The sequence below is a fragment of the Diorhabda carinulata genome, chromosome 7 (assembly GCF_026250575.1).
Source record: "Diorhabda carinulata isolate Delta chromosome 7, icDioCari1.1, whole genome shotgun sequence".
NCBI classification, from domain to species: Eukaryota; Metazoa; Arthropoda; class Insecta; order Coleoptera; family Chrysomelidae; genus Diorhabda; species Diorhabda carinulata.
The window spans coordinates 10,926,056-10,946,179 of NC_079466.1; the positions used below are offsets into that span (position 1 = coordinate 10,926,056).

The 20,124-nt window shown below is 35.3% G+C and overlaps 1 protein-coding gene across 1 annotated transcript; it reads left to right on the forward strand.

Moving 5' to 3' along the window:
- The first annotated feature begins 8,198 nt into the window (after positions 1–8,198).
- LOC130896561 (uncharacterized) lies at positions 8,199–9,683 on the forward strand. Its single transcript, XM_057804741.1, has 4 exons — positions 8,199–8,311; positions 8,370–8,528; positions 8,587–9,214; positions 9,267–9,683. The coding sequence occupies exons 1-4, from the start codon at positions 8,199–8,201 to the stop codon at positions 9,681–9,683; spliced, it is 1,317 nt and encodes a 438-aa protein (XP_057660724.1).
- The last annotated feature ends 10,441 nt before the right edge of the window (positions 9,684–20,124 follow it).

Sequence of the window (20,124 nt, forward strand, 5' to 3'; positions counted from 1 at the left end):
ACGGCAAAGCAATCACTTTTGTTGTACTAAAATCCGAATTGAATGCGTGGTATTTATTCATAAATCCGTGCCAATTCGGAGTATTTTTAGAATCCGTGTGTTTGCCAAAAAAATATAAAATGTCTGTTGGTGTAACTTTCACAGAAAATTCTAATCGTTCGTTTTCCTTCCAATCGTGTACCTTCACGTTATCCAATCGAAAAGGTCGGCTACCTCTAAATTCAGTTAATGGAAGAAATCCCGATGTATTCTCGCTATTTGTTGTCGGTAGAGATCCTTTTATACGTGGAATTTTGCTATTGCACGACACGGAAACTAATGGTGTTACGCACATTACCCCGCCCATATAATGGAAAGTGTTGTTGCCATCTATCGTTGCAATATTATGATCAGCGTTGTCATAAACATATTGAAAATAAGTATCTGCAATAATTTCAAACTTTTCGGGGTCATTAACGATTGATGTTTCGAATCTAACTGTTTCGGAGTATGATGCGCAAAGACCAATATTATGCAAACAGTCGATCAACCCACGCGCAGCGAACTTCGTGTGCATCATACTCGATAAGCCTAACAAGATTGGCGAACAGATGACATTAAAACGTGCGCGAAAGTACTCACTCGATTATCCCATTTTCGCATGGACCCACTCTTTGGTTTTCGTTTATGCGTTTTTATAAGTAAATCTAGAAACAAATGGAGCGTTTCCGGTATATTATCATTAACGGTATGCAGAAATTCGGACGGCGAGTTATATTTCGTTAAATCGCATTACATCGCGCGAATATCTTGTAAAATAATGTGAGCCGCCATTTCAACGATACGTTTTTTTTCATCTTTCTCATTTTTTTCCCTGTTCTTGTACCAGCTATCTTCAATGCACTGACCTAACGTTCTTTTAAAACAGATAAAACGACCATTATTCGTTGAATATAAGACGATTTCATCACCAAAATGATCGAATAGCTGACGTTCAATTCGATCTAGTCGAGGAAAATCACTGCTCCCTTGTACTTCCGTATATTTATTTAGGAGGCTTTTCAACGAAAATTGGCATTCGTCGCTGTTTTCGACAATATAATTAATGATAAACGAAACTACGCTCGACATACCTTCGCTAATTGGCGCACCTTTGACGTTACTTGCATTATATGAATAAAATCTACTTTGACAGGTAGCATGATAATACACGTTATTCGTTGAGTAATAGTCATCGTCTTGATTTTTCAAGTGACTCAGCCGCGCGGCAATAATTTTGTTACTTTCCGTATCCGGGTACAATTTTACTTGCTCCAAAATACTATCAACGGTTGATTGTTTCGACAGACGCCGCGTTGCAGATGTACTTTTGAAACCTTTCGAACAGAAAAAGCATTTTGTACGGAAATCAAAACATCGCCCGTCTTCTATGCGCTCTCGAGTTTGTTTCCACGATCGTTTCGAGGCTTCAACAGCTACTTTAATATTAGAATCTCTTGGGTAGATAACTCGACAAACTTGATGAACTTTTATCTCCGAAAGAGTCTTCAACACCTCATCTTTTTTATCTCGTCTTTTCGTACTTGCCTGAACAAGAGTCTCGATGCCACGTTTTTTGACGACACACGTTTTTCCAGGCTCTGTCATTGGGTTGTCGCACAGTAGACAAATATCGTCGTGTGTTTCAGTAGTTGTCTCGGTTTACTCCGATGCATTGGAGCAACTAAATTACAAACAATTTATAAATTCAAGTTAATGACTGATTTGATGATTTGCATTCAAAACTACTGGAAAAATCCTCACCCCTCAACTGCAGGCGTAGCCGCGCCTCTTACTCGCTCACTATCACGTTCGCCACGAGATCGATCGTCATGCCTACGTACGATGAAACGTCAATAAATAAATTAGAAATCGATATGTACATACGTTTGCACAGATACTGGCAATTTCAATTTATTAATTATCACAATTCTGAAAGAATTCTCACCTTGCATCTGTAGGGTGCTTCTTCCACTCGCACGACATTACCCTCACCGACAGATTGAGCGTCTTGGCTAAAAACATCGATAAAAAAAATTAGCAATACTCGTCTGTGCCTATTAATATTACTAATAAGCGTGCCTGAGCAAAAAAAAAGTAATAATAATCACTGAAAAAATTCTAACTTAGCAAGGTTTTGATATTTACAAATTGGAACACGAGTGAAATATTTTTCGTATACGTACTTTTCGTTGTGACACTCTTCTGCAACACTGTTTTGGTCGTATTCTTCATCAAAATCCATTTTCACAATGTTTTTGTAACGGTTTCACTGGAGGACTTTATATTCCACGATTAAAACAATTGCCTGAATGTTAAAGTTTCAAAAATTGTTTCAAAATTTAGCATGAAACACGCTGCGAAGTACTAACAGCTCCGAAATCCATTCAATACTGAGCAGCTGGGCAGGTCAAACGACCGTTGGCGTCGCTTCGCTTTCACTTTTGTTGTATGGGAACCAAGCTATGACGGTTTAGGGGGAAATAAAAGATGCGAGTGGAAGCGAGAGAGAAAGAGAGAGAGAGAGAGAAAGACAGACAGAGACAAAGAGAGACAGAGAGAGAAGACCCGAAAAAGAGACGCGGAAGATGATCATTGGATGCTCCGAAATGAGAAATAATTCAAATACAATGACGTGTTTCATACCGTAAGGAATTATATTTTACGAAAAAATTTATCAAAAATCCGAACGTCATATATTTTATTTAACAATCGTAAAAAAAATCAGTGAGATTTATGAAATAATAGCAAAGAAATTCTAAGATTAAAAACGAATGAGGCGGCATGCTACAAGCAGCGCGCAGCTATTACTATATATGCGCTGCTCTCCTCCGCCTCTGCTCCCCCCACTCTTCGACTATTTCGCGGCGCGCGAAGAAAAACGGTCATCTTTGACGTCGGATTTGAAACAGTTTTTCTTTTTTTTTCGAAAAATCAGAATATACATTGTGTAGCTGAGGTCGCATTCTTTCGAAATCCGTTTTCAAAATTGAATTTAAACGATCCGTGTGTCACTAGGAGACTCGGGAAAATTTCGCGTTAATTTGTTTAAACAACCGTTACGGCAAAACTAATAATCGCACAGTTACAGGGTTTTGCATGCATAAAGCGCATATGTTCTTCTATCATTCTGCGAAGTTTCGGCTCTCCACGTCAAAAATTGACGGAGATATGAATTTTTAAAAAAAAGAGAGAATTTTCCAGTTTTTCCGGGTTTTCTCAGCTTCTAATCAAGCTACAAAGTCGCGCGACAGCTCATTTTCTTCGTTATCCAATTCTCTACAACTTTTGTATTACAACCATAACGATTCCTACAAATCTTTCGGATTTATAAATAAAAAACCAAAAAAAGTCCGAAAATTTACAGTTTTTTGTTAATAACAAACAAACGCGCGATTTTCTCGAGTTTAAAAGTATACTGTTTTGATGGGGGCAACTTACTCTATCGATTGGCACCACTCGCTACCTGTTAAGATTTGTGTCACGAAACCCTATATACAGGCTGCCCCGTTGCTTGGCCTAATCCATCAATAAACCTTTCGTTGTTACCCGTCCCGATTAGCATCCAAATGTGAGAAAAAGGATTTTTCACGTTAACCATATTTCCCAGCATGATTATTAAAATATCAGTATCTGAACTTCTAATTACAATATTAGACTGATCTATAATGCTACAAGCATGGAAAATAATTCTACTATCTGCTTCTTCATGAGACTTACAACACAAATCTGCTACGATACTTGACTCAACTATACCGTCATTGGATCTATATGAATAGCAGTTTTTAAAACTCAAGTGGATTAGTTTATTTCCAATAAACGGCGCAACATCATCCGTTGCCCAATGCACAATAAAAAATTCAATAAGAGCTTCCTTGAACTTGGTATTTCGCATTTCTTTAATAAAATCATTTGGTCTGATTTGATCAGGTCCAGAAATCGAGTAATCAATTAGTGCTGATTCATGTCGAAGACTCCGCTTTTTGTCTTTGATGGAAGGGTACCAATACTGATCAAAGATTACATCTATTCTGGATGCTGGAAACTTAGTAATCATTTGCAAAAATTTCTTTGAAATATTACCAAATGTCTTAGGTACTTCTTTCATAGCATGTAGAATAAAGAAACCGTCGATCAAATACACATCAGCGTGACATGGTGGATCACCAGGGTCGATTTTTGCCTCGAGACATTTGACAAGCGCTGACTTATCTGTTTTATGAATTCCTCCATCCAAATGGCACAGAGAAAGAGGCACGGGAGTTATTGGATAAGATAAAATTTTGAGGATATCGATTTTATAGTCCATTGACAATCCCAACATGCGTCCGAATAAATCCCGCTGTATTTTGATTTCTTTATTTTTTCCACCCACTTTGACGGTTTTCTTTTTGTCCAACTGACTCGAAAAATTGTGAACTGGATTTTTCTTGATTGTTTTGTCAAATCGGTTAATATCTAATGAACATTCAGAAATGAATGCTTTGCGTAGATCTTCACCAATCTTTTCAACATTCAAAAGAAAGTTATCTACTTGAGCTGAAGCAGCTTTACCTGATGCAATGTTGAACAATTGATTTGGAGGTAACTGGGCACTAAATGGATTGATATATTGATTAAAAGATGTAACAAATTTTTCCAGTTGCTCGCAACTTTTTTTGATGTTTGATGGCTGTAATTCTGCTGAAATATCTTGTTTTTTATTAATGCCTATCTCTTCAAAAACGTGAGTGATAGTTGATCGAATATCATGACTACGAGCCCAACGTTGACGAGCTGCGATAGAATCTGTCAAATGAGTGATTCCAGTTAGTCGCCTAGCAGCATCCACATTGATCGTTTGCTCTAGAGTTAAGTCGATTGGCTGCCTCGAAAATGGCTTTCCTGTACGTTTAATTCCGAAGAACCCTTTTTTAAAATCTTCTTCCAGCCCAGGATGAGTTTCAGCAACTTTCATGAGGTTGTAATGATACGTAACCGTCCATCTCGCATAGTTTTGATGATTAAAAGAAAAAAATAATTTGATAATTCGTGGTAGAATATTTCTGAATAAATCAAAATCTCCCAAACGTATACTTCTGCTAAGAGTTAAGTAATGATGTACAAGCTTAACATACACCATATAAAACTGAGTAGTTTTACCAAATTCACCATGGATAGTTTGTTCTTCAAATTTTGCATACTTTGTACACAATTCTTTGAGCTTTTCGTCGTGTATAATAAATATTGGTGTTTGGCAAGATTGCAATCTTTGCAATTCTTGCAATATATCATCAGTTATATCGATATTTTCCTGTTCCAAAAAAGATCGAAAATGTAAGATTTGCAAACCTAACGCCATCATAGGGTGTAATCTCTTACACCGGTTAAAATGTTTGCCATCTAGAAAACTTGCGACCGACCCACTCGCGAGCAGCTCACTCTCTACCATAATTGTTGACAATCCACAACCATCAATAAATTTCCCAATAGCTTTAAAATAAGACAGCATGATGTGAAAAGATCCCATATGTATAAACAACCTAGAAAATTTTGGACTTTTCTCCGTTGCTTTAATTTGAAAAGCGATTTTTGCTATAGCTAAGTCGTATGTTACTTGCATATAAGGTTGATTAACTTCTTCCAAAATTTTCATGCATTGCTCCATTGTTTCTAAAACTACTGGGTGAGCTGTTGGAGATGCATTAATTGGAGTGAGATAAGATATTAGTTGCTGAGGATTATCATCTTTCGTTACAGCACTATTAAAACCAGCCCACATTGGAATATTAAGTAAACGTGCAGCATGGCTAAGCATCCAAACAGTATCAATACGATTGTACCGATCTTGATGTACGATAATATTTTCTTCTTGATTTTCAGGGATTTCTGGTTGAAAACCACTGCTCATTTTACTTTTCTTCACAAAAAACGGTAATTCTGGATCAATTGCTTGGAAAGATCGTCTTCGACGTTTTTTAGCATTGACTTCTCGCAAATCATCAACATCTTGAACATCTTCCGTACTTTCGAGGTTAGGATCGATGTTTTGATATATTATCCCGACTGTATCATGAAGAGTATCTTTGCCGGTTTTTGTGTCAACAAATCTATCAAAATTGTCATATGCAACACCTACCGACAAATTATTAGTTCTATCGATGACTTCTGGACACAGTCCAGCTCGAGAAGTCGATGTATACGTAGCTTCAGTCTCAAGTTCTTCAATTGCATTGTAACTAATGCAATGTCCGTAGCGGTTAATGATATCAACTACTTTACGGCTGTTAGTGAGGCTTTTTAAACTCATACCTAAACAGATATGTTTGGAAGTTTTCAGGTTTTCATTATGAGTCATGTAAATTAAGTCTTGGCATGCAGAATTGACGTGACGTTTGAAATTGTCACTTTTTTGTCGTTTTCGAAAATAACTTCCAATAACTGAAGCGATAAAATCTGACAGGGTTGACGGAACTGAACATTCTCCTTAGATCAGTTTTTGACTATTTAAATTGTCTGGAAGTTTTGATTTTTCAATGTTCATTATTTCTTTGTGCAAGATCGAGGCTGCAAATGAGCAAATAAGGATTCATCTATAGAAGTAATGCCTGTCGGTGCAATAACTTTTTTATTACCGGATATTAGTATTTGAATATTTCTAGCAAATTTATCACGAATTTTTTCTTCTAAATGTTGTGATGAAATTACTGAACTTAAAGTATGTCCCATATCATTACTTAAGTCGCAGAAATAATCGATGTATTGCCTATGCAGAAATGAAAGAAAATAACAACGTCCTTTGTTAATGACATTTTCTTCAACCATAGTACATATTTCCTGAAAAACAGTTTGGTGATATTCACGAGAAATATGCCACGATGTTTTAACAGGACTTTTTTGAATTTTTTTTTATTTCGGACATCTGCTCGGCACTTTTCATGGTAGTGTATTTTATTACTCGTAATATTCTTTAGTTTACCCAACATTTCATTGTAATAGTCTGTGTCTTGTTTAAGATTTTTCATAATACTTTCTTGAAACTGATCAGAATTACAACTACGTAAACTTTCCATTTTACCATGAAATTTTTTATTTTTTTTCTCACAAAAAATACAAATGGTGCCTTTTAGAATTGGAGTTTCATTTTCTACAGCTATGTCCGTTTGTAAACTTACCAAGTCAGATTCGTCAACAAATCCTGCTTCCATCGATTTATCCGGTTGAGGATTATTACTCTGTACTGCAACATTTAATGCAGATGATTCGATACATAAATTAATATCTTGAGTCACGGTTTCAGCAATCACAGAATTGTTTGTTGACGTTGACGGCTGCTGAGCAGATTGTGATTCTGTTGATAATGCATTAGATTGAGATGTTGATGACGCAACATCTTTTATTTTTGTACCTTTCGTTTCATAAAACTTCGACTTCAAAGCTGTGAAAACCCGATAACAACTGCGATGATATCCACCGTCATAAAGATCTGCAGGTAAAATTATATCTTTGTATTTTAGGTTATGATGCTTTCGTAAGTCTAAAATATGCCGACACTTTTTTAAAGATTCTTTAGAAAATAAAAGCACTTACTCGTCTTTTTCCGAGGCACAAATCACACACTTTAAATTATCAGTCATACTGATAAAGTATGGAATACGCAGTATTAGTGGTGACGTCACAATTTGTAACTGTATCTAAACAAACATATCGTCCATTTAGATACAATAGCTGTGATTTTAGATCAGTTATTATTTCCTTATATTCGAAAAAAAATAAATTATTTTAACTTGTATACATTCACTAGGACGTTTACTAAAGTATATATTCGACTCCAATCAAAACAGGTACGTTTTACCATATAATTTGAATAAAAAGATAAAACTAACCTAACCTCACTATTGTAATCTTGTTAAATATAATTGTTTTAGATAAAATGTACAGTTTGAACTTTTATTTTGCGAAATCAAGTCGTTGTGAATGAAATCAACCTTCCTAAATAATTTCACGGTATACTTAAGAAAATTATAAAATTTCTGAAAAATGTGATTTGTTATACCTACTAAAATATCTGATGAGTTTTCATGAATTTCTATTTATAAGTGGAATTATTCAGAAACAGTTAGTTTCGTTTACAAAAATAACAATTCTAATTCTTTTTTCATGTTTTATATCTAATTTTAGCGTTTTTCATCTAAATAATAATGGTGCAGTGTTGGGCACCTAGCTGTAAGCATTACAATGTCAGAGAGCGTTGTAAGTTTTATAGATTTCCAAAGGATCCAAAAGTAAGAAGCAAATGGATAAAGCTAACAAGGTATATAATGATGAATTTTATAACTGTTTAAAATTTTATTTTTTCACAATATTTGTAGAAGAACAACAGAACCAGGTCCCGGAGCTTTTTTGTGTAGTTGTTATTTTGTAGATGGAAAAAAAGAAAATGGGCCAACCATTTTTTTACACAATGAAGGAAAAATGTTTCACGACCAATATCCCCAGAAAAAGAAAAGACCACTTCAAGATGGGTTGGAGTAAGTAGATACCTTTAGTGATTTTTTCATTTCTATTTATTGTTTTATCCATTTGCAGATTGCAAATTGAACCACAAGCATCTACGTCAAAAGAAACAGACGACTTCTCTCAAAGCAATCATGTTATGACAGAAGCAGAAAACTATTTCTTACGACAAAGTCTAGAAAAAGCTACAGGTAGTCTCTCTCACTTATCAGAAACATTCTCCTTTGATCATATTAGGAGTGATAATAATTTGGTCATTTTATATACTGGTTTGCCTACAACAGATGTATTCATGGCTCTGTATCATTTGTTGGAAAAAAATGAAATAAGATATTATTTTAAATGGAAGGTAGAAAAAATGAGAAAAATTGATGAGCTGCTCATGACTTTGATGAAATTGGAACAAAATTTTCCACATCAAGATTTAGCAGTAAGGTTTAATGTTTCACAAGGCACAGTCTCAAATGTTGTAACAACATGGGTGCATGCCTTGCATGAAATTTTATCCAAACAATTCATGTCTGAAATACCAGATAGAAGTAAAAATCAGTTGTGCTTACCAAACTGTTTTAGTAGTTTCACAAATTGTAGAATTATAATAGATTGTACGGAAGTTTATACTTGTATAAATCGCCAAAGTAGGTCTTCCCAGAAGTTGACGTACAGCTCATATAAGCATAGAAATACATGCAAAGGATTAGTAGGTGTTGCACCAAATGGTGTAGCTACATTTTTATCATGTTTATATCCAGGTGCAACATCAGACAAAAAAAATTGTCAAAGATTGTGGAATCTTAAATCAACTTAAACCTGGAGACTTGGTATTGGCAGATAAAGGATTCCTAATTAAAGATTTAATGCCTCCCGGAGTTCATATTAACATTCCCCCATTTCTTACAACTCCTCAATTCACTACAGAACAAGTTCATCAAACTGAATGCATTGCTCGAGCAAGGATTCATGTGGAGCGTGCTATAAGGAGAATGAAGGTGTTCAATATATTAAATTTAATTCCACATTCTTTGTTACCACATGCTGATGCTGTGTTTCAGGTAGTAGGGGCTTTAACAAACTTGCAGTATCCTTTAATTAAAGAAGTTGGACAACTTTATTATAAAGGGATTCAAAAGATTGATCATATCGTTAGATTTTGTATAAATAGTTTTTAAGTGTTATGAACCTATTTAACTTGTAAAACATGTTTATCTTTGCATTGTATCAACTTGTCTGTAATATATACATTGTTATTTTAAATCTGTTGTTTTACTTACAAATAAAGTTATTATAGCTAGTTTTATTAAACAGTTCTTTTTACTGAACCTTAATTTTCCCCTTTTTATCAAATGTAAATCATTGGCTTACGATTACATAATTAAGACAGTTTATATGTGTTTTCATATTAATTGAGAAGAATATATGTAGTCACACTTTTGTAAACAAAATGCCTTAAGGGCAATTAAAATTTGAGAGCCATGGATAGAAACTCTGAAAAGTGACGTAGTGTTTGAAGTTTTCACACTCTAAATAGCTTATTGTTAATCATTTAAATTCAAAACTTTCTCTCAATTTAATTCCCTTTGCAGGAAATGAATAAAAATTCAGAATTCTGTTAATATTTTATTACGATAAAATAAATGGTATGAATTTTGAAATATAAAATGTTTTTAAAATATTTAAATTTTTTGTCCATTGTTCACTCCTACCAATTCGTACAATGATACAGTCACTTGGTACCAATATTACTAAATAGCACATATCCTTTTCAGCAATATGTAACGCACCTTGTATTTGGTGATAATAGTGATGATTCTCGTTAATTATCATCAAGTTTTCTTCAAAGTAAACTATGTAGTTTTGGTCTTTTAACACTGGTCTCAATTTTCCAACATTTCTGTGTTTGAAGGGACACTTTACTTCAATTAAGCATCTTTCGCTAACAAACCCATCAGGACTAGCACCCAAAAATCCACAATAGTCCATGCAAAATCCGGCTGGATCCACTGATAATCCGGTAATTTTTTGAAATACAGCAATTGCTGTCACTGCATGTTCTTTTCCCCACTTTATCGCTTGTATACCATCCAGCTCGTACCCTTCTAGTAGGCTTGAAAATAAAGATTTTGAGAATTTGTTCCTCCTGCAGGCTGACAGTATAGAGCCAAATTTACTACTAGTTATTCTGTACTTTCTAGCAACTAGCCAATTTTCATTAATTGACTGTCCTCTAGTTATTTGTTCAACTTTATTTATAGTATCGATATCTACTGAGCATTTTGATTTTAAAAATGTCTCTTTGTCAGTAGCCTGTGTATACTCTAGTGAATATAAAATATCTTCAATATTCTTTATTATGCTTGTCAATTGTGATTGCTCAGGCATAAACAGCCATGTAAATCCAACTGGATTAGAGTATCCTAATTCATTCCTAAAATCTGCCATTTCTTGGGTTGATGCTGGTCTCGAAAAAGCCTGATAATTAGAAAATTTTGGTTTGTAGAGATCACTAATCCTCACAATTTTTTCTCCATCGCCAGTAGGTTTGCGCTGATTCCACACACAGGTTTTGTCAGTAACACTGATGTTGTTGTGTGCATGAAAACATACAGCTGCCATGGGATGGCATACTGCTTGTCCCCTGGGGCAGGAGCAGGTGACATCCAATATACCATCCTCGTAATCAATGGAAACCTGAAAAATAACATGATTATGCAAAATAACAACGATCTTTTTGATATGACTTCAAAATTCACCTCAACATTATAAGTTCTATTCTTCATACTGGCTGAAACTTCACCTCGAAGTAGGGCAGGGGAAACAGCAGGATCGAAAATCATTTTTTTCACATTGCCACTGCTATAAGAGTTTTCACCTCTTTGTAGTTGGGCGATATTGTCCTTAAAAAAGGTTGCTATTGCAGATAATGTTAAAACATGCGATGATGACACTAGAACAAATAATCAGTATTATTTAATTTGATATATTTCAATATTATTCCAATAGTATACATTAATCCAGTGAGCATAACCTAAAATATAGCTTTTAAAATGAGAAAATACTGTATTTTTGTCAATTTAAATTATTATAACTATTTTTATTTTATCAAGTGAATACGATTACTTACTTTTTAACAATTTTTTTCCTTTAATAACTCCTATAAAACGCTTAAATAATCAAAAATCTAGACACAAATGGAAAATAGTATGGCTACCAGGTTTGTTTAGATACAAAGAATGTTTGTGACGTCACACTAATGCCGCGTATAGAATTATTATTATTAATTCAAGCTAATCCGCTTCCACCCAAGGTGATTAGCGGGGTGTATAACAATATATAACAATATACAATATTAGATTTTGTTTAGTAGATTAATGTCCTTTAGGAATCCCAACAATTTATCGACTGGGCAGTTTACACCTAAGAGTATATTTAAGTCTGTGGGTAGTCTATATTTTAGCCGGTACGTGTCGAACTTAGTGCAATTGATCAGGAAATGTTTCACTGTTAAGTGTTCTTGACATGAATCACATATAGGAGCATTGTCATTATTGAAAAGATAAGTGTGCGTAAATTTGCAATGCCCTATTCTAAGTCTAGTAATAATCACTTGTGCTCTGCGTGTTATTTTTGGATACTTCCACAGTGTCACTGTTGATTTAAATTCGCGAAGTTTGTCTTGCGATCGCTGCCAGTTTTGTTGCCAGTGGTTGTGAACTTTTTCCCGAATAAGTGTTCTCACGTCACTCACCACGCACTTTGTTATGAGTTCAGCATTAACGTTTACGATTGCGTTACGCGCAATACGCTTCTTCGTTGCCTCTGATACCAATGTGAGCAGGAATCCAAATGAAATCGACAGATTTCTTGTCGTTCTGGATATTGTGAAGCAGTGATTTGATTGATTGTAATATTGGATGCTTGGGATAGAGATGTTTCAAGGAATGAATGCTACTTAAGGAATCAGTTAAAATTAGGGTTTTGGGATTTGGGAAGGAGGTAGTTACTTTGAGGGCATGAAAGATAGCATAGAGTTCTGCCGTAAATATGCTAGTGTGAGGGGAGAGTTTTATGCTGTAAGATTCAGTTGCGGTCGCTACTGCAGCACCCACTCCTGCCTCCGATTTCGAAGCATCCGTGTAGACTATGTTGAAGTCAATGTAGTTATGCAGTATCCTGTTGAGTTCTGTAAAGATTTCATGGCGATTTGTATCCCTATCAAACCCGGTCAAGTTAGTATGGCAGCGAGGGGTAGAGATTGTCCACGGAGCTGGATGTTCGACAGTGGATGGAAACATAGTTGGGAGCTCTAAGTTAAATTTCTGAAGAAGATCTCTAACTCTGGCATAGAATGGCTTAGATAGATGCGGTTTTTTATCAAAAAGATCTCTATATATGTTGTTGAATGTCTTATTGTAAACTGGTTTTCTAGCATTAGTGGATATAGCAGCCGCGTAATTCAAGCTCAATATAGAGCGTCTGTAGCTTAATGATGGTTCGCCAAGAAGACTTCGAATGCTGGTATTAGGGGATGTTGTAAACGAGCCTGAAGCTGTTTTTAATACTGTATTGTGGATAACATCGAGTTTGCGAAGTACAGTTTTTCTGGCAGATGCATAAGCTATGGAGCCGTAGTCTATTTTAGACCTAATCAGCGTTTTATATATAAGTAGTAGCGTTGTTTGGTCCGATCCCCAATTTATATTTCCTAGACTTTTCATTATATTAAGCCGCTTCATACATGTTTGGACTAACTTCTCTATGTGATCTTTCCAGGTAAGCTTATGGTCAAAGATCATTCCTAGAAATTTTGCTGATGATTTAAAGTTGATATTTTGGTTATAAAGTTTCAATTTTGGGATAGTATATGAACGATTTCTGCTAAATACCACACCTGTTGTTTTGGTAACAGAAAACCTGAAACCGGATTGACGTGACCATAATTCCAAATTTGTGATGAATTGTTGAATAAATAGAGATATTGTATTTATATTTTTTCCTTTTATGTAAACTACTAGGTCATCTGCGAAGACTCTTGCTTTCAGTGGTTTTTTCAGATTATTGAGTATGTTGTTGATGGCAATCAGAAATAAAGTAGGGCTGATAACTGAGCCTTGTGGGGTTCCATTTGCTTGGCGGTAAGCATCAGATAGTACGTCGTCAACCCGAACCTTGAATGTTCTGTTGGCAAGGAAGTTGTTGATGAAAGCTAGGCAATTTCCTGTGATATTCCATCTTCGTAGTTGCATCAGAATGTTTGGAGTACAGCAGGTATCAAATGCTTTTGAGATATCGAAGAAAATGGCTACACATACCTGTTTGGTGGCAAAAGCCTCGTTGATCTCACTTTCCAAATCCACAATATTGTCAAGAGTTGAGCAGTTTGGTCTAAAACCAGTTTGTTCCTTGATTAAGAGGTTAGAAGTTTCGAGATGCCACATGAGTCTTTGGTTGACAATTTTCTCTAGCAGTTTTGCCATTGAGCAAGTTAGTGATATAGGTCTGTACGAGTTGGCTTCTTGTTTGGGCTTTTTAGATTTTAAAAATGGTAGAATAATAGCTTCAGACCATAAAGAAGGGAATACTTTATCTTCCCATATCTTGTTGAAAAGCTTCAGTAGATGCCGTTTTGCTGAAGGTGGTAGATATTTGAGAAATATGACTGGAATATTGTCTGGACCTGGGCTCGAGTTTTTCATTTTTTCTAAGGAGCTGTCAAGTTCTTCTATAGTAATAGGAAGGTTTAAAGGGTTATCCAGTGTATCTTCAAAACTGATGGGAGTTTGTTCGATTTGAGCCTTGTAATTGAGAAAGTCGCGTGTGAAATTTGAAGTTGACGATTGTTCTTGGTAGGATTGGCCCAAAATATTGGCTATATCTATTGTGGATGAGTAGTAACGATCATTGTGTTTAATGCTACGGATAGTGCTTTTTGAACTATGTCCATTCATTTTTCTTATTTTGGTCCAGACTTGATTTATTGGAGTGGAGGAGTTTATTCCAGAAACATATTCCTGCCAAGATTTTTTCTTGGATTGTTTGATCACAAGTTGTGCCTTTGCTTTGTATTTTTTCAACTCTACGCGATTTTGGAGAGTTTTGTGTTTCCTGTACTTGTTCAACGCTGCTTTTGCTTCCCTGATAGCTTTTTCGCAATCTTGATTCCACCAGGGGACTGGAGTATGGCCTTTTATATCTTTTGTTTGGCCAATGTGCTGGCTGGCACTATCCAAGATGATTTTATTGAAGTTCAATACACATTTCTGGACATCGTTGGTATTATCGCAGCTATCCATGTTTAGCTCAATCTGGTTACTGAAGGATGTCCAATCTGCAGAATTTATTCTCCATTTAGGTGAGAATTTTGGTGAACATTTTCCTGGAGAGGTGCGATTTTCGATAATAATTGGAAAGTGATCGCTTCCATAGGAGTACGAGAGAGCCTCCCATGATAGATTGGCAGAAAGTGCTGGGTCGCAGAGACTTAAATCGATAGCAGAAGTTTCTCCGGTGGATATGTTGAACCTAGTATGGCTTCCATCATTCAGAAAATTCAGTGGAATGTCGGCAATGAGTTTCTCTAGTATGTGACCTCTTGAGTTTGTCGATTTACTGCCCCAGGTTATGTTATGTGCATTAAAATCTCCAATAATGATTCTTGGACTTGGTATCTGATTTAGTAAGTTTTCTAAGTCTTTGTATTCTATTGTTGAGTCGGGAGCAATGTATATATTACAGATGTAAGAGGTTTTATGGCTGGTGAGTTTTACTACAAGGGCTTCGATATCTGAGTTTACATGGAAGTGATCTGCTTGTAAAGATTTGCTTATTAAAGTTACCACTCCTCCACTAGCACGTTTGGTATTATTACGAGTTTTGGAGAAGAATTGAAATTGAAATACCAAGTCGATGGTAGAAACCATCTATGTTCCATTGTAGAATTGAGTTGAATTTTGGACTAATTTGAGAGGGTTATGTGCGACAAATCAGTTGTTAGTAGATGAATCAGATTCAGGGTCAATTAAGTCTTGGCCAAGATGAGTAAATATCTTTTTTTTAAGTTTGGTGATTCTCATTTTTGTTGCCTTGTCATTTATGTAGGGATATACTTCGGTTAACATAGTAGTAAGCGCAATGAGGTCAGAAGTGAAATCTAGAGCTATATTTACAGGTTGGAGTGAGCCGGTTACATTATCTAGTAGAACAATTAATTGGTCGTAGTTCAGAATGAAAGGTGGCGAATGATTTTCGATGAACTCTTTGCAGGATATTGTTGATTGTTTCTTGCTCGATTTATTCTTTTTTAGTATTGGTTTTGGCTTAGGGAATAATTTTTCGGGCGTTATGTTATTATCGCTATCGGGTGTGGGGGTGTCTTCCATATGCCTTTTGTTTGTGATTTTGGGAATGTCTGTTGTATCCGGTTCTGCTTCCATATTCGTTGAAGTTGCGGGCGTCTCTTGACTAAGTGAAGAGTCTTCTGTTGTTGGATAAGAAGTCAATTTTTGTGTATTGATGTTATTTGTTGACGAAGATGGTGGAAGAGTTTGGATTGGGGTTGTAAGAAGAGTTTGGGAAGTCGAAAGCGGTTGAATATTTGATGTTGAACTATATGTATTAGGTTCTGATTGGCTGGAGCTATTGATACATTGTGAGGCTATATGACCATCAGCTTTGCATTTGTAGCATGTTAGTCCATCTTTTTGGAGGAATACTCGGTAGCTGGTTTGTTCGAATTCAATCAGTATGGAGTCTGGAAGCTGTTGCGTATAAGGGCTTACGTAAATCTGTCTTCTGAAGCTTAGGATGTGACTATACTCAGGTAATGTTGCACCGATTCTTAGAAACGTCATGGGAGAAACTGGATTTAGACCTAATTTTAATATTTCATCTGTTAGCAGTTGATGAGGGATGGTTGGACTTACATTGGAAAGTATGATTCTATCAGCCGGAGTTATGAGTCGAAGAGCTACTAGTTTTTCGCCGTTGACGGTTATGGAGCCATAATTGTTCATGAAGTTGTCAACAACTGATTTGTTTGCCAAGTACATACAGACACGATTGTTCGAAAGCCTTGATGAAAAAATAATATTTTTTGGTTGAATGATTGATCCTAATGGGATAAGGTAATCTTGTAATTTGGCATTTTTGATAGCGGAAAAAACGATTGCTTGTTGTTTGCTTGGAAAAACAGCTTGGTTAACTGCTGATGAATAGCTTTTGATGACTGTTGTGGGAGTGTCTGACTGTGTATTATTGATTGAAGACATCATTAAAATTTGATTTGATTTGGCCGGAATTTGGAATACGTCCCTGGCCGCTATTTGTAAATAGTAGCATGCGAAATTGGTTTGCTGCTTTTATAGGTGAAGTACTAATCGAATTGACTGTGTTTATGATGTGTAATTCACTAAGTTTAGATAACTTGGAGAACAATATATGTAAGGTGAACGGTTTCTGAAACTACTTTTCACTGGACAAAACTGTGTTAATGGTCCGCCACTGGTGAAAACCAGATTTTTTTACTATTCACAACACCGTAAAAATTGGTATATTATTAATTGCCCATCTAAACGAACGGTAAACAATCGATGTTTACTCGTTGGTAGCCCAAATAGGAATCCCCGTATAGAATTAATAATCAATAAATAAAATGAAAACTTTAATTTATTCACGGTAGTGTGTTTTAATATTTTCAACGTGTAACTTTGCAGCGAAATAGATACGAACTAAAAATATTCGGTTGGGAACGGTTGGGCCAGATGTGCCTTTGTATTAGTACAAGGAACTATATCCCTACCACTCAGCCCTAGGAAAGAAGAAGAGAATATTAGACTAAAAAGAGTACGAAAATACTATATCATAAGTTAAAAGAGAGAGAGAGAGAGAAGAAAGAGAGTGAGAACTGCTATTCTTACTGTACTACATGTTTTCTATGGACGGATTGCAGGTAAGATTTTACTGTAAACCAGATACTAACAACCGGATAAAACAGCAGCCATTTTTAATATTAGCTTAAAATAGATGGATAAATAATATACAAAAATGGCAGACGCCGTAAAATAGTTTAAAAAAAATTTTTTTTTCAAATTTTGAAAAGCGGCTGCCGCGGTGTTGCAACCGTTAAAATCGGCAGCCATTGTTATTTTTCAATTCTTAGAGATGTATATTATAATATATTAAAAGGGCAGACGTCGTAAAATACTTTAAAAATCTCTTAAATTTTCTTACCTGGCTCACCTGAGAGACCCCAAACCCACCGCGGCCGGACTTAGCTAGTACCCATTCCCTGTTTAGTGGGTATAGGACTCTCACTGGACGAAAGTTCAGATATGGTAAAATATGTACTGTCAGATTTAAGCTGGCTCTTAGACTATATCTCAGTACTTCCTCTATTAGCTACATCTTGTGTCCAATTGAAAAAATATGGTTCCGATTCTGTTGATGTAATGCAGTGGATACCAAAATTATACAGCCACATTTGGCGTAAATAAAAAGCTTTACTGTTTGACAGTTTAGGCAGTGGCATGGTTTGTTGTAAATCCATTGTAATATAGCATGTCTGTTTGTTAACGGAAGGTTTTTCTCGGTCTCGTTTCTGCGCTGCAAAGGCTGATTTATAGTTTTCTGTATGATCTTCGGAATTCTGCCCCGAATCACAAACGCTGCATGTATCGCTCTTCGGTTGGCCAAAAGATAAGTTAAATTTAGTAGAGAAAATGTTATAGTAAGAAGAAAGTTTAACGAAAAACCTTTCTTCAAGATTTCGATTTTTGCATTCTTCAATGTACATATTATACATTCGAGTAAAGTTAAGTTGGGGCGATAAATATATTTTATACTGATTTTTGTTTCGTGAATAATGGGATTCCTCCGAGGGAAATTTCTGTATATGGTTAATAATGCATTCTGTAACATCATTAGCTATTTTGTGTGGACGGTTCGAATGATGTCCTCTCTTATCAGGAGTCGGGGCACACTGTCCTTTTTTCAATTTCCTCTGAATAACTTCAACCTTTTTTCGACTAAACTGATACAATGAGCATAATGCATCCCGGCATACCATTTCATTTTTTTTTTTGTTGAATGTGACAGAGTAGGTAAATGAATACGTTTTCGGAGCTTTTACATTGCTTCTGTGTCGCGCAACTGGTTTGATACCTATGCTCTTAAATAATAATGAATTTTTGGCATTAATGTCTAAAGAATAATATTTATATAGCTGCCTTTTTTCGTTTCCACTGATCGAAATTCCTAAGACGTTTTTTGGAAGTTTTCTCTTTTAATTCAAACAATTTCTTTTTGGCATTTTCTCTGTTTAGTAGAAAAATTGAGTCGCTATTTACATCATTGTTAACTTCATTGTCAGCGGTAACATGGAACTTAGCACTTTCGTGTAAAATTTTATGGTTTAAAATTTCTTCATCCTCTTCACTAGAACTCTTCTCATTTTCAGGTACTATATACTCACTACCGGATGTTACATCTTCCTCAAAAGACGCAGGCGATGAAGATCTGTCATCACCTTAAATGATATTATGTGTTATTAATAGTAACAAAATAATGTATTATCTCAATGTGAAAAATAACCTACCATGATCTACGCTGGAAACATTGAGATTCACAGGAACATTCGCTGTTTCTTCGAAATGTTTGATTTCATAATTTGTGGAAGGTTTGTCATCTGAAAGAGTTCATTAATGTTAACAATAATTTATTATTTCGTTTATTGTAAATGGTTTACTTAAATAAACATGCACATATACATAGGTTGCAAAAGTCTTTCTTACTCTCGTTAGAGGTATTTTCTCCATCTTCATGCCTTACAAGTGAAACGATGTATTTTCCCCTTGACATAATCTTGAAATTGCAAATTTTTCACTTAAAAAACTACACTTTCACAGAATTAATTTAAATCAAGATCCGTGCAGTCGGTGAAGTAGTATCCAACATAACCTCAAATTAGTGTGTCATGTGAAAATATTAGGTAGCAAACTTACTCACTTTTACTGGATAAAGGTGTTAAGTGATCATGACACCTTTATCCACTTTGCTGTTATAGAAAAATTGAACATAACACCTTCATCATCTCGAAATCAAAAGAAATAATGGCTATATAGAATTAAAAACGTGCCAAAATAAAAAAACACACCATGTAATAACCGTATGATCAAAAAACGCGTTTTTTCAAAAATTGTTACATGACACCTTTATCTACTCGTGTCTTCAATTGTTTGAGACCTAGTCAAGCAAAAAAGAATTATACTTTCTTCAGTCTTCTTCATCAATTTCAGGCTTCAAATTTTGGTAAAACTCATGATGTACCAGAGGTATTGATTTATTTTTGAGCAGACAGTAAAGCATCGTGTTTTTTATTTGAGATGGGCATGGCTTCCGTGTACGCGGATTCAAGTGAAACTTCATTGAGATTGTTGAATTGTTTTCTTGTCGTCCTTTTGCGGATTTCAACTGAACTAAAGTGTTCATCTTTGTAAGACGATTTGAAAAAAAAGTGATCTAGATCATTATTGTCAACTTTAATGACACAAATTTCATTGAAATTGAATTTCTCACCATTATCAAAATTAGTGTTAAAATCGGAGTTTGAGATTGATT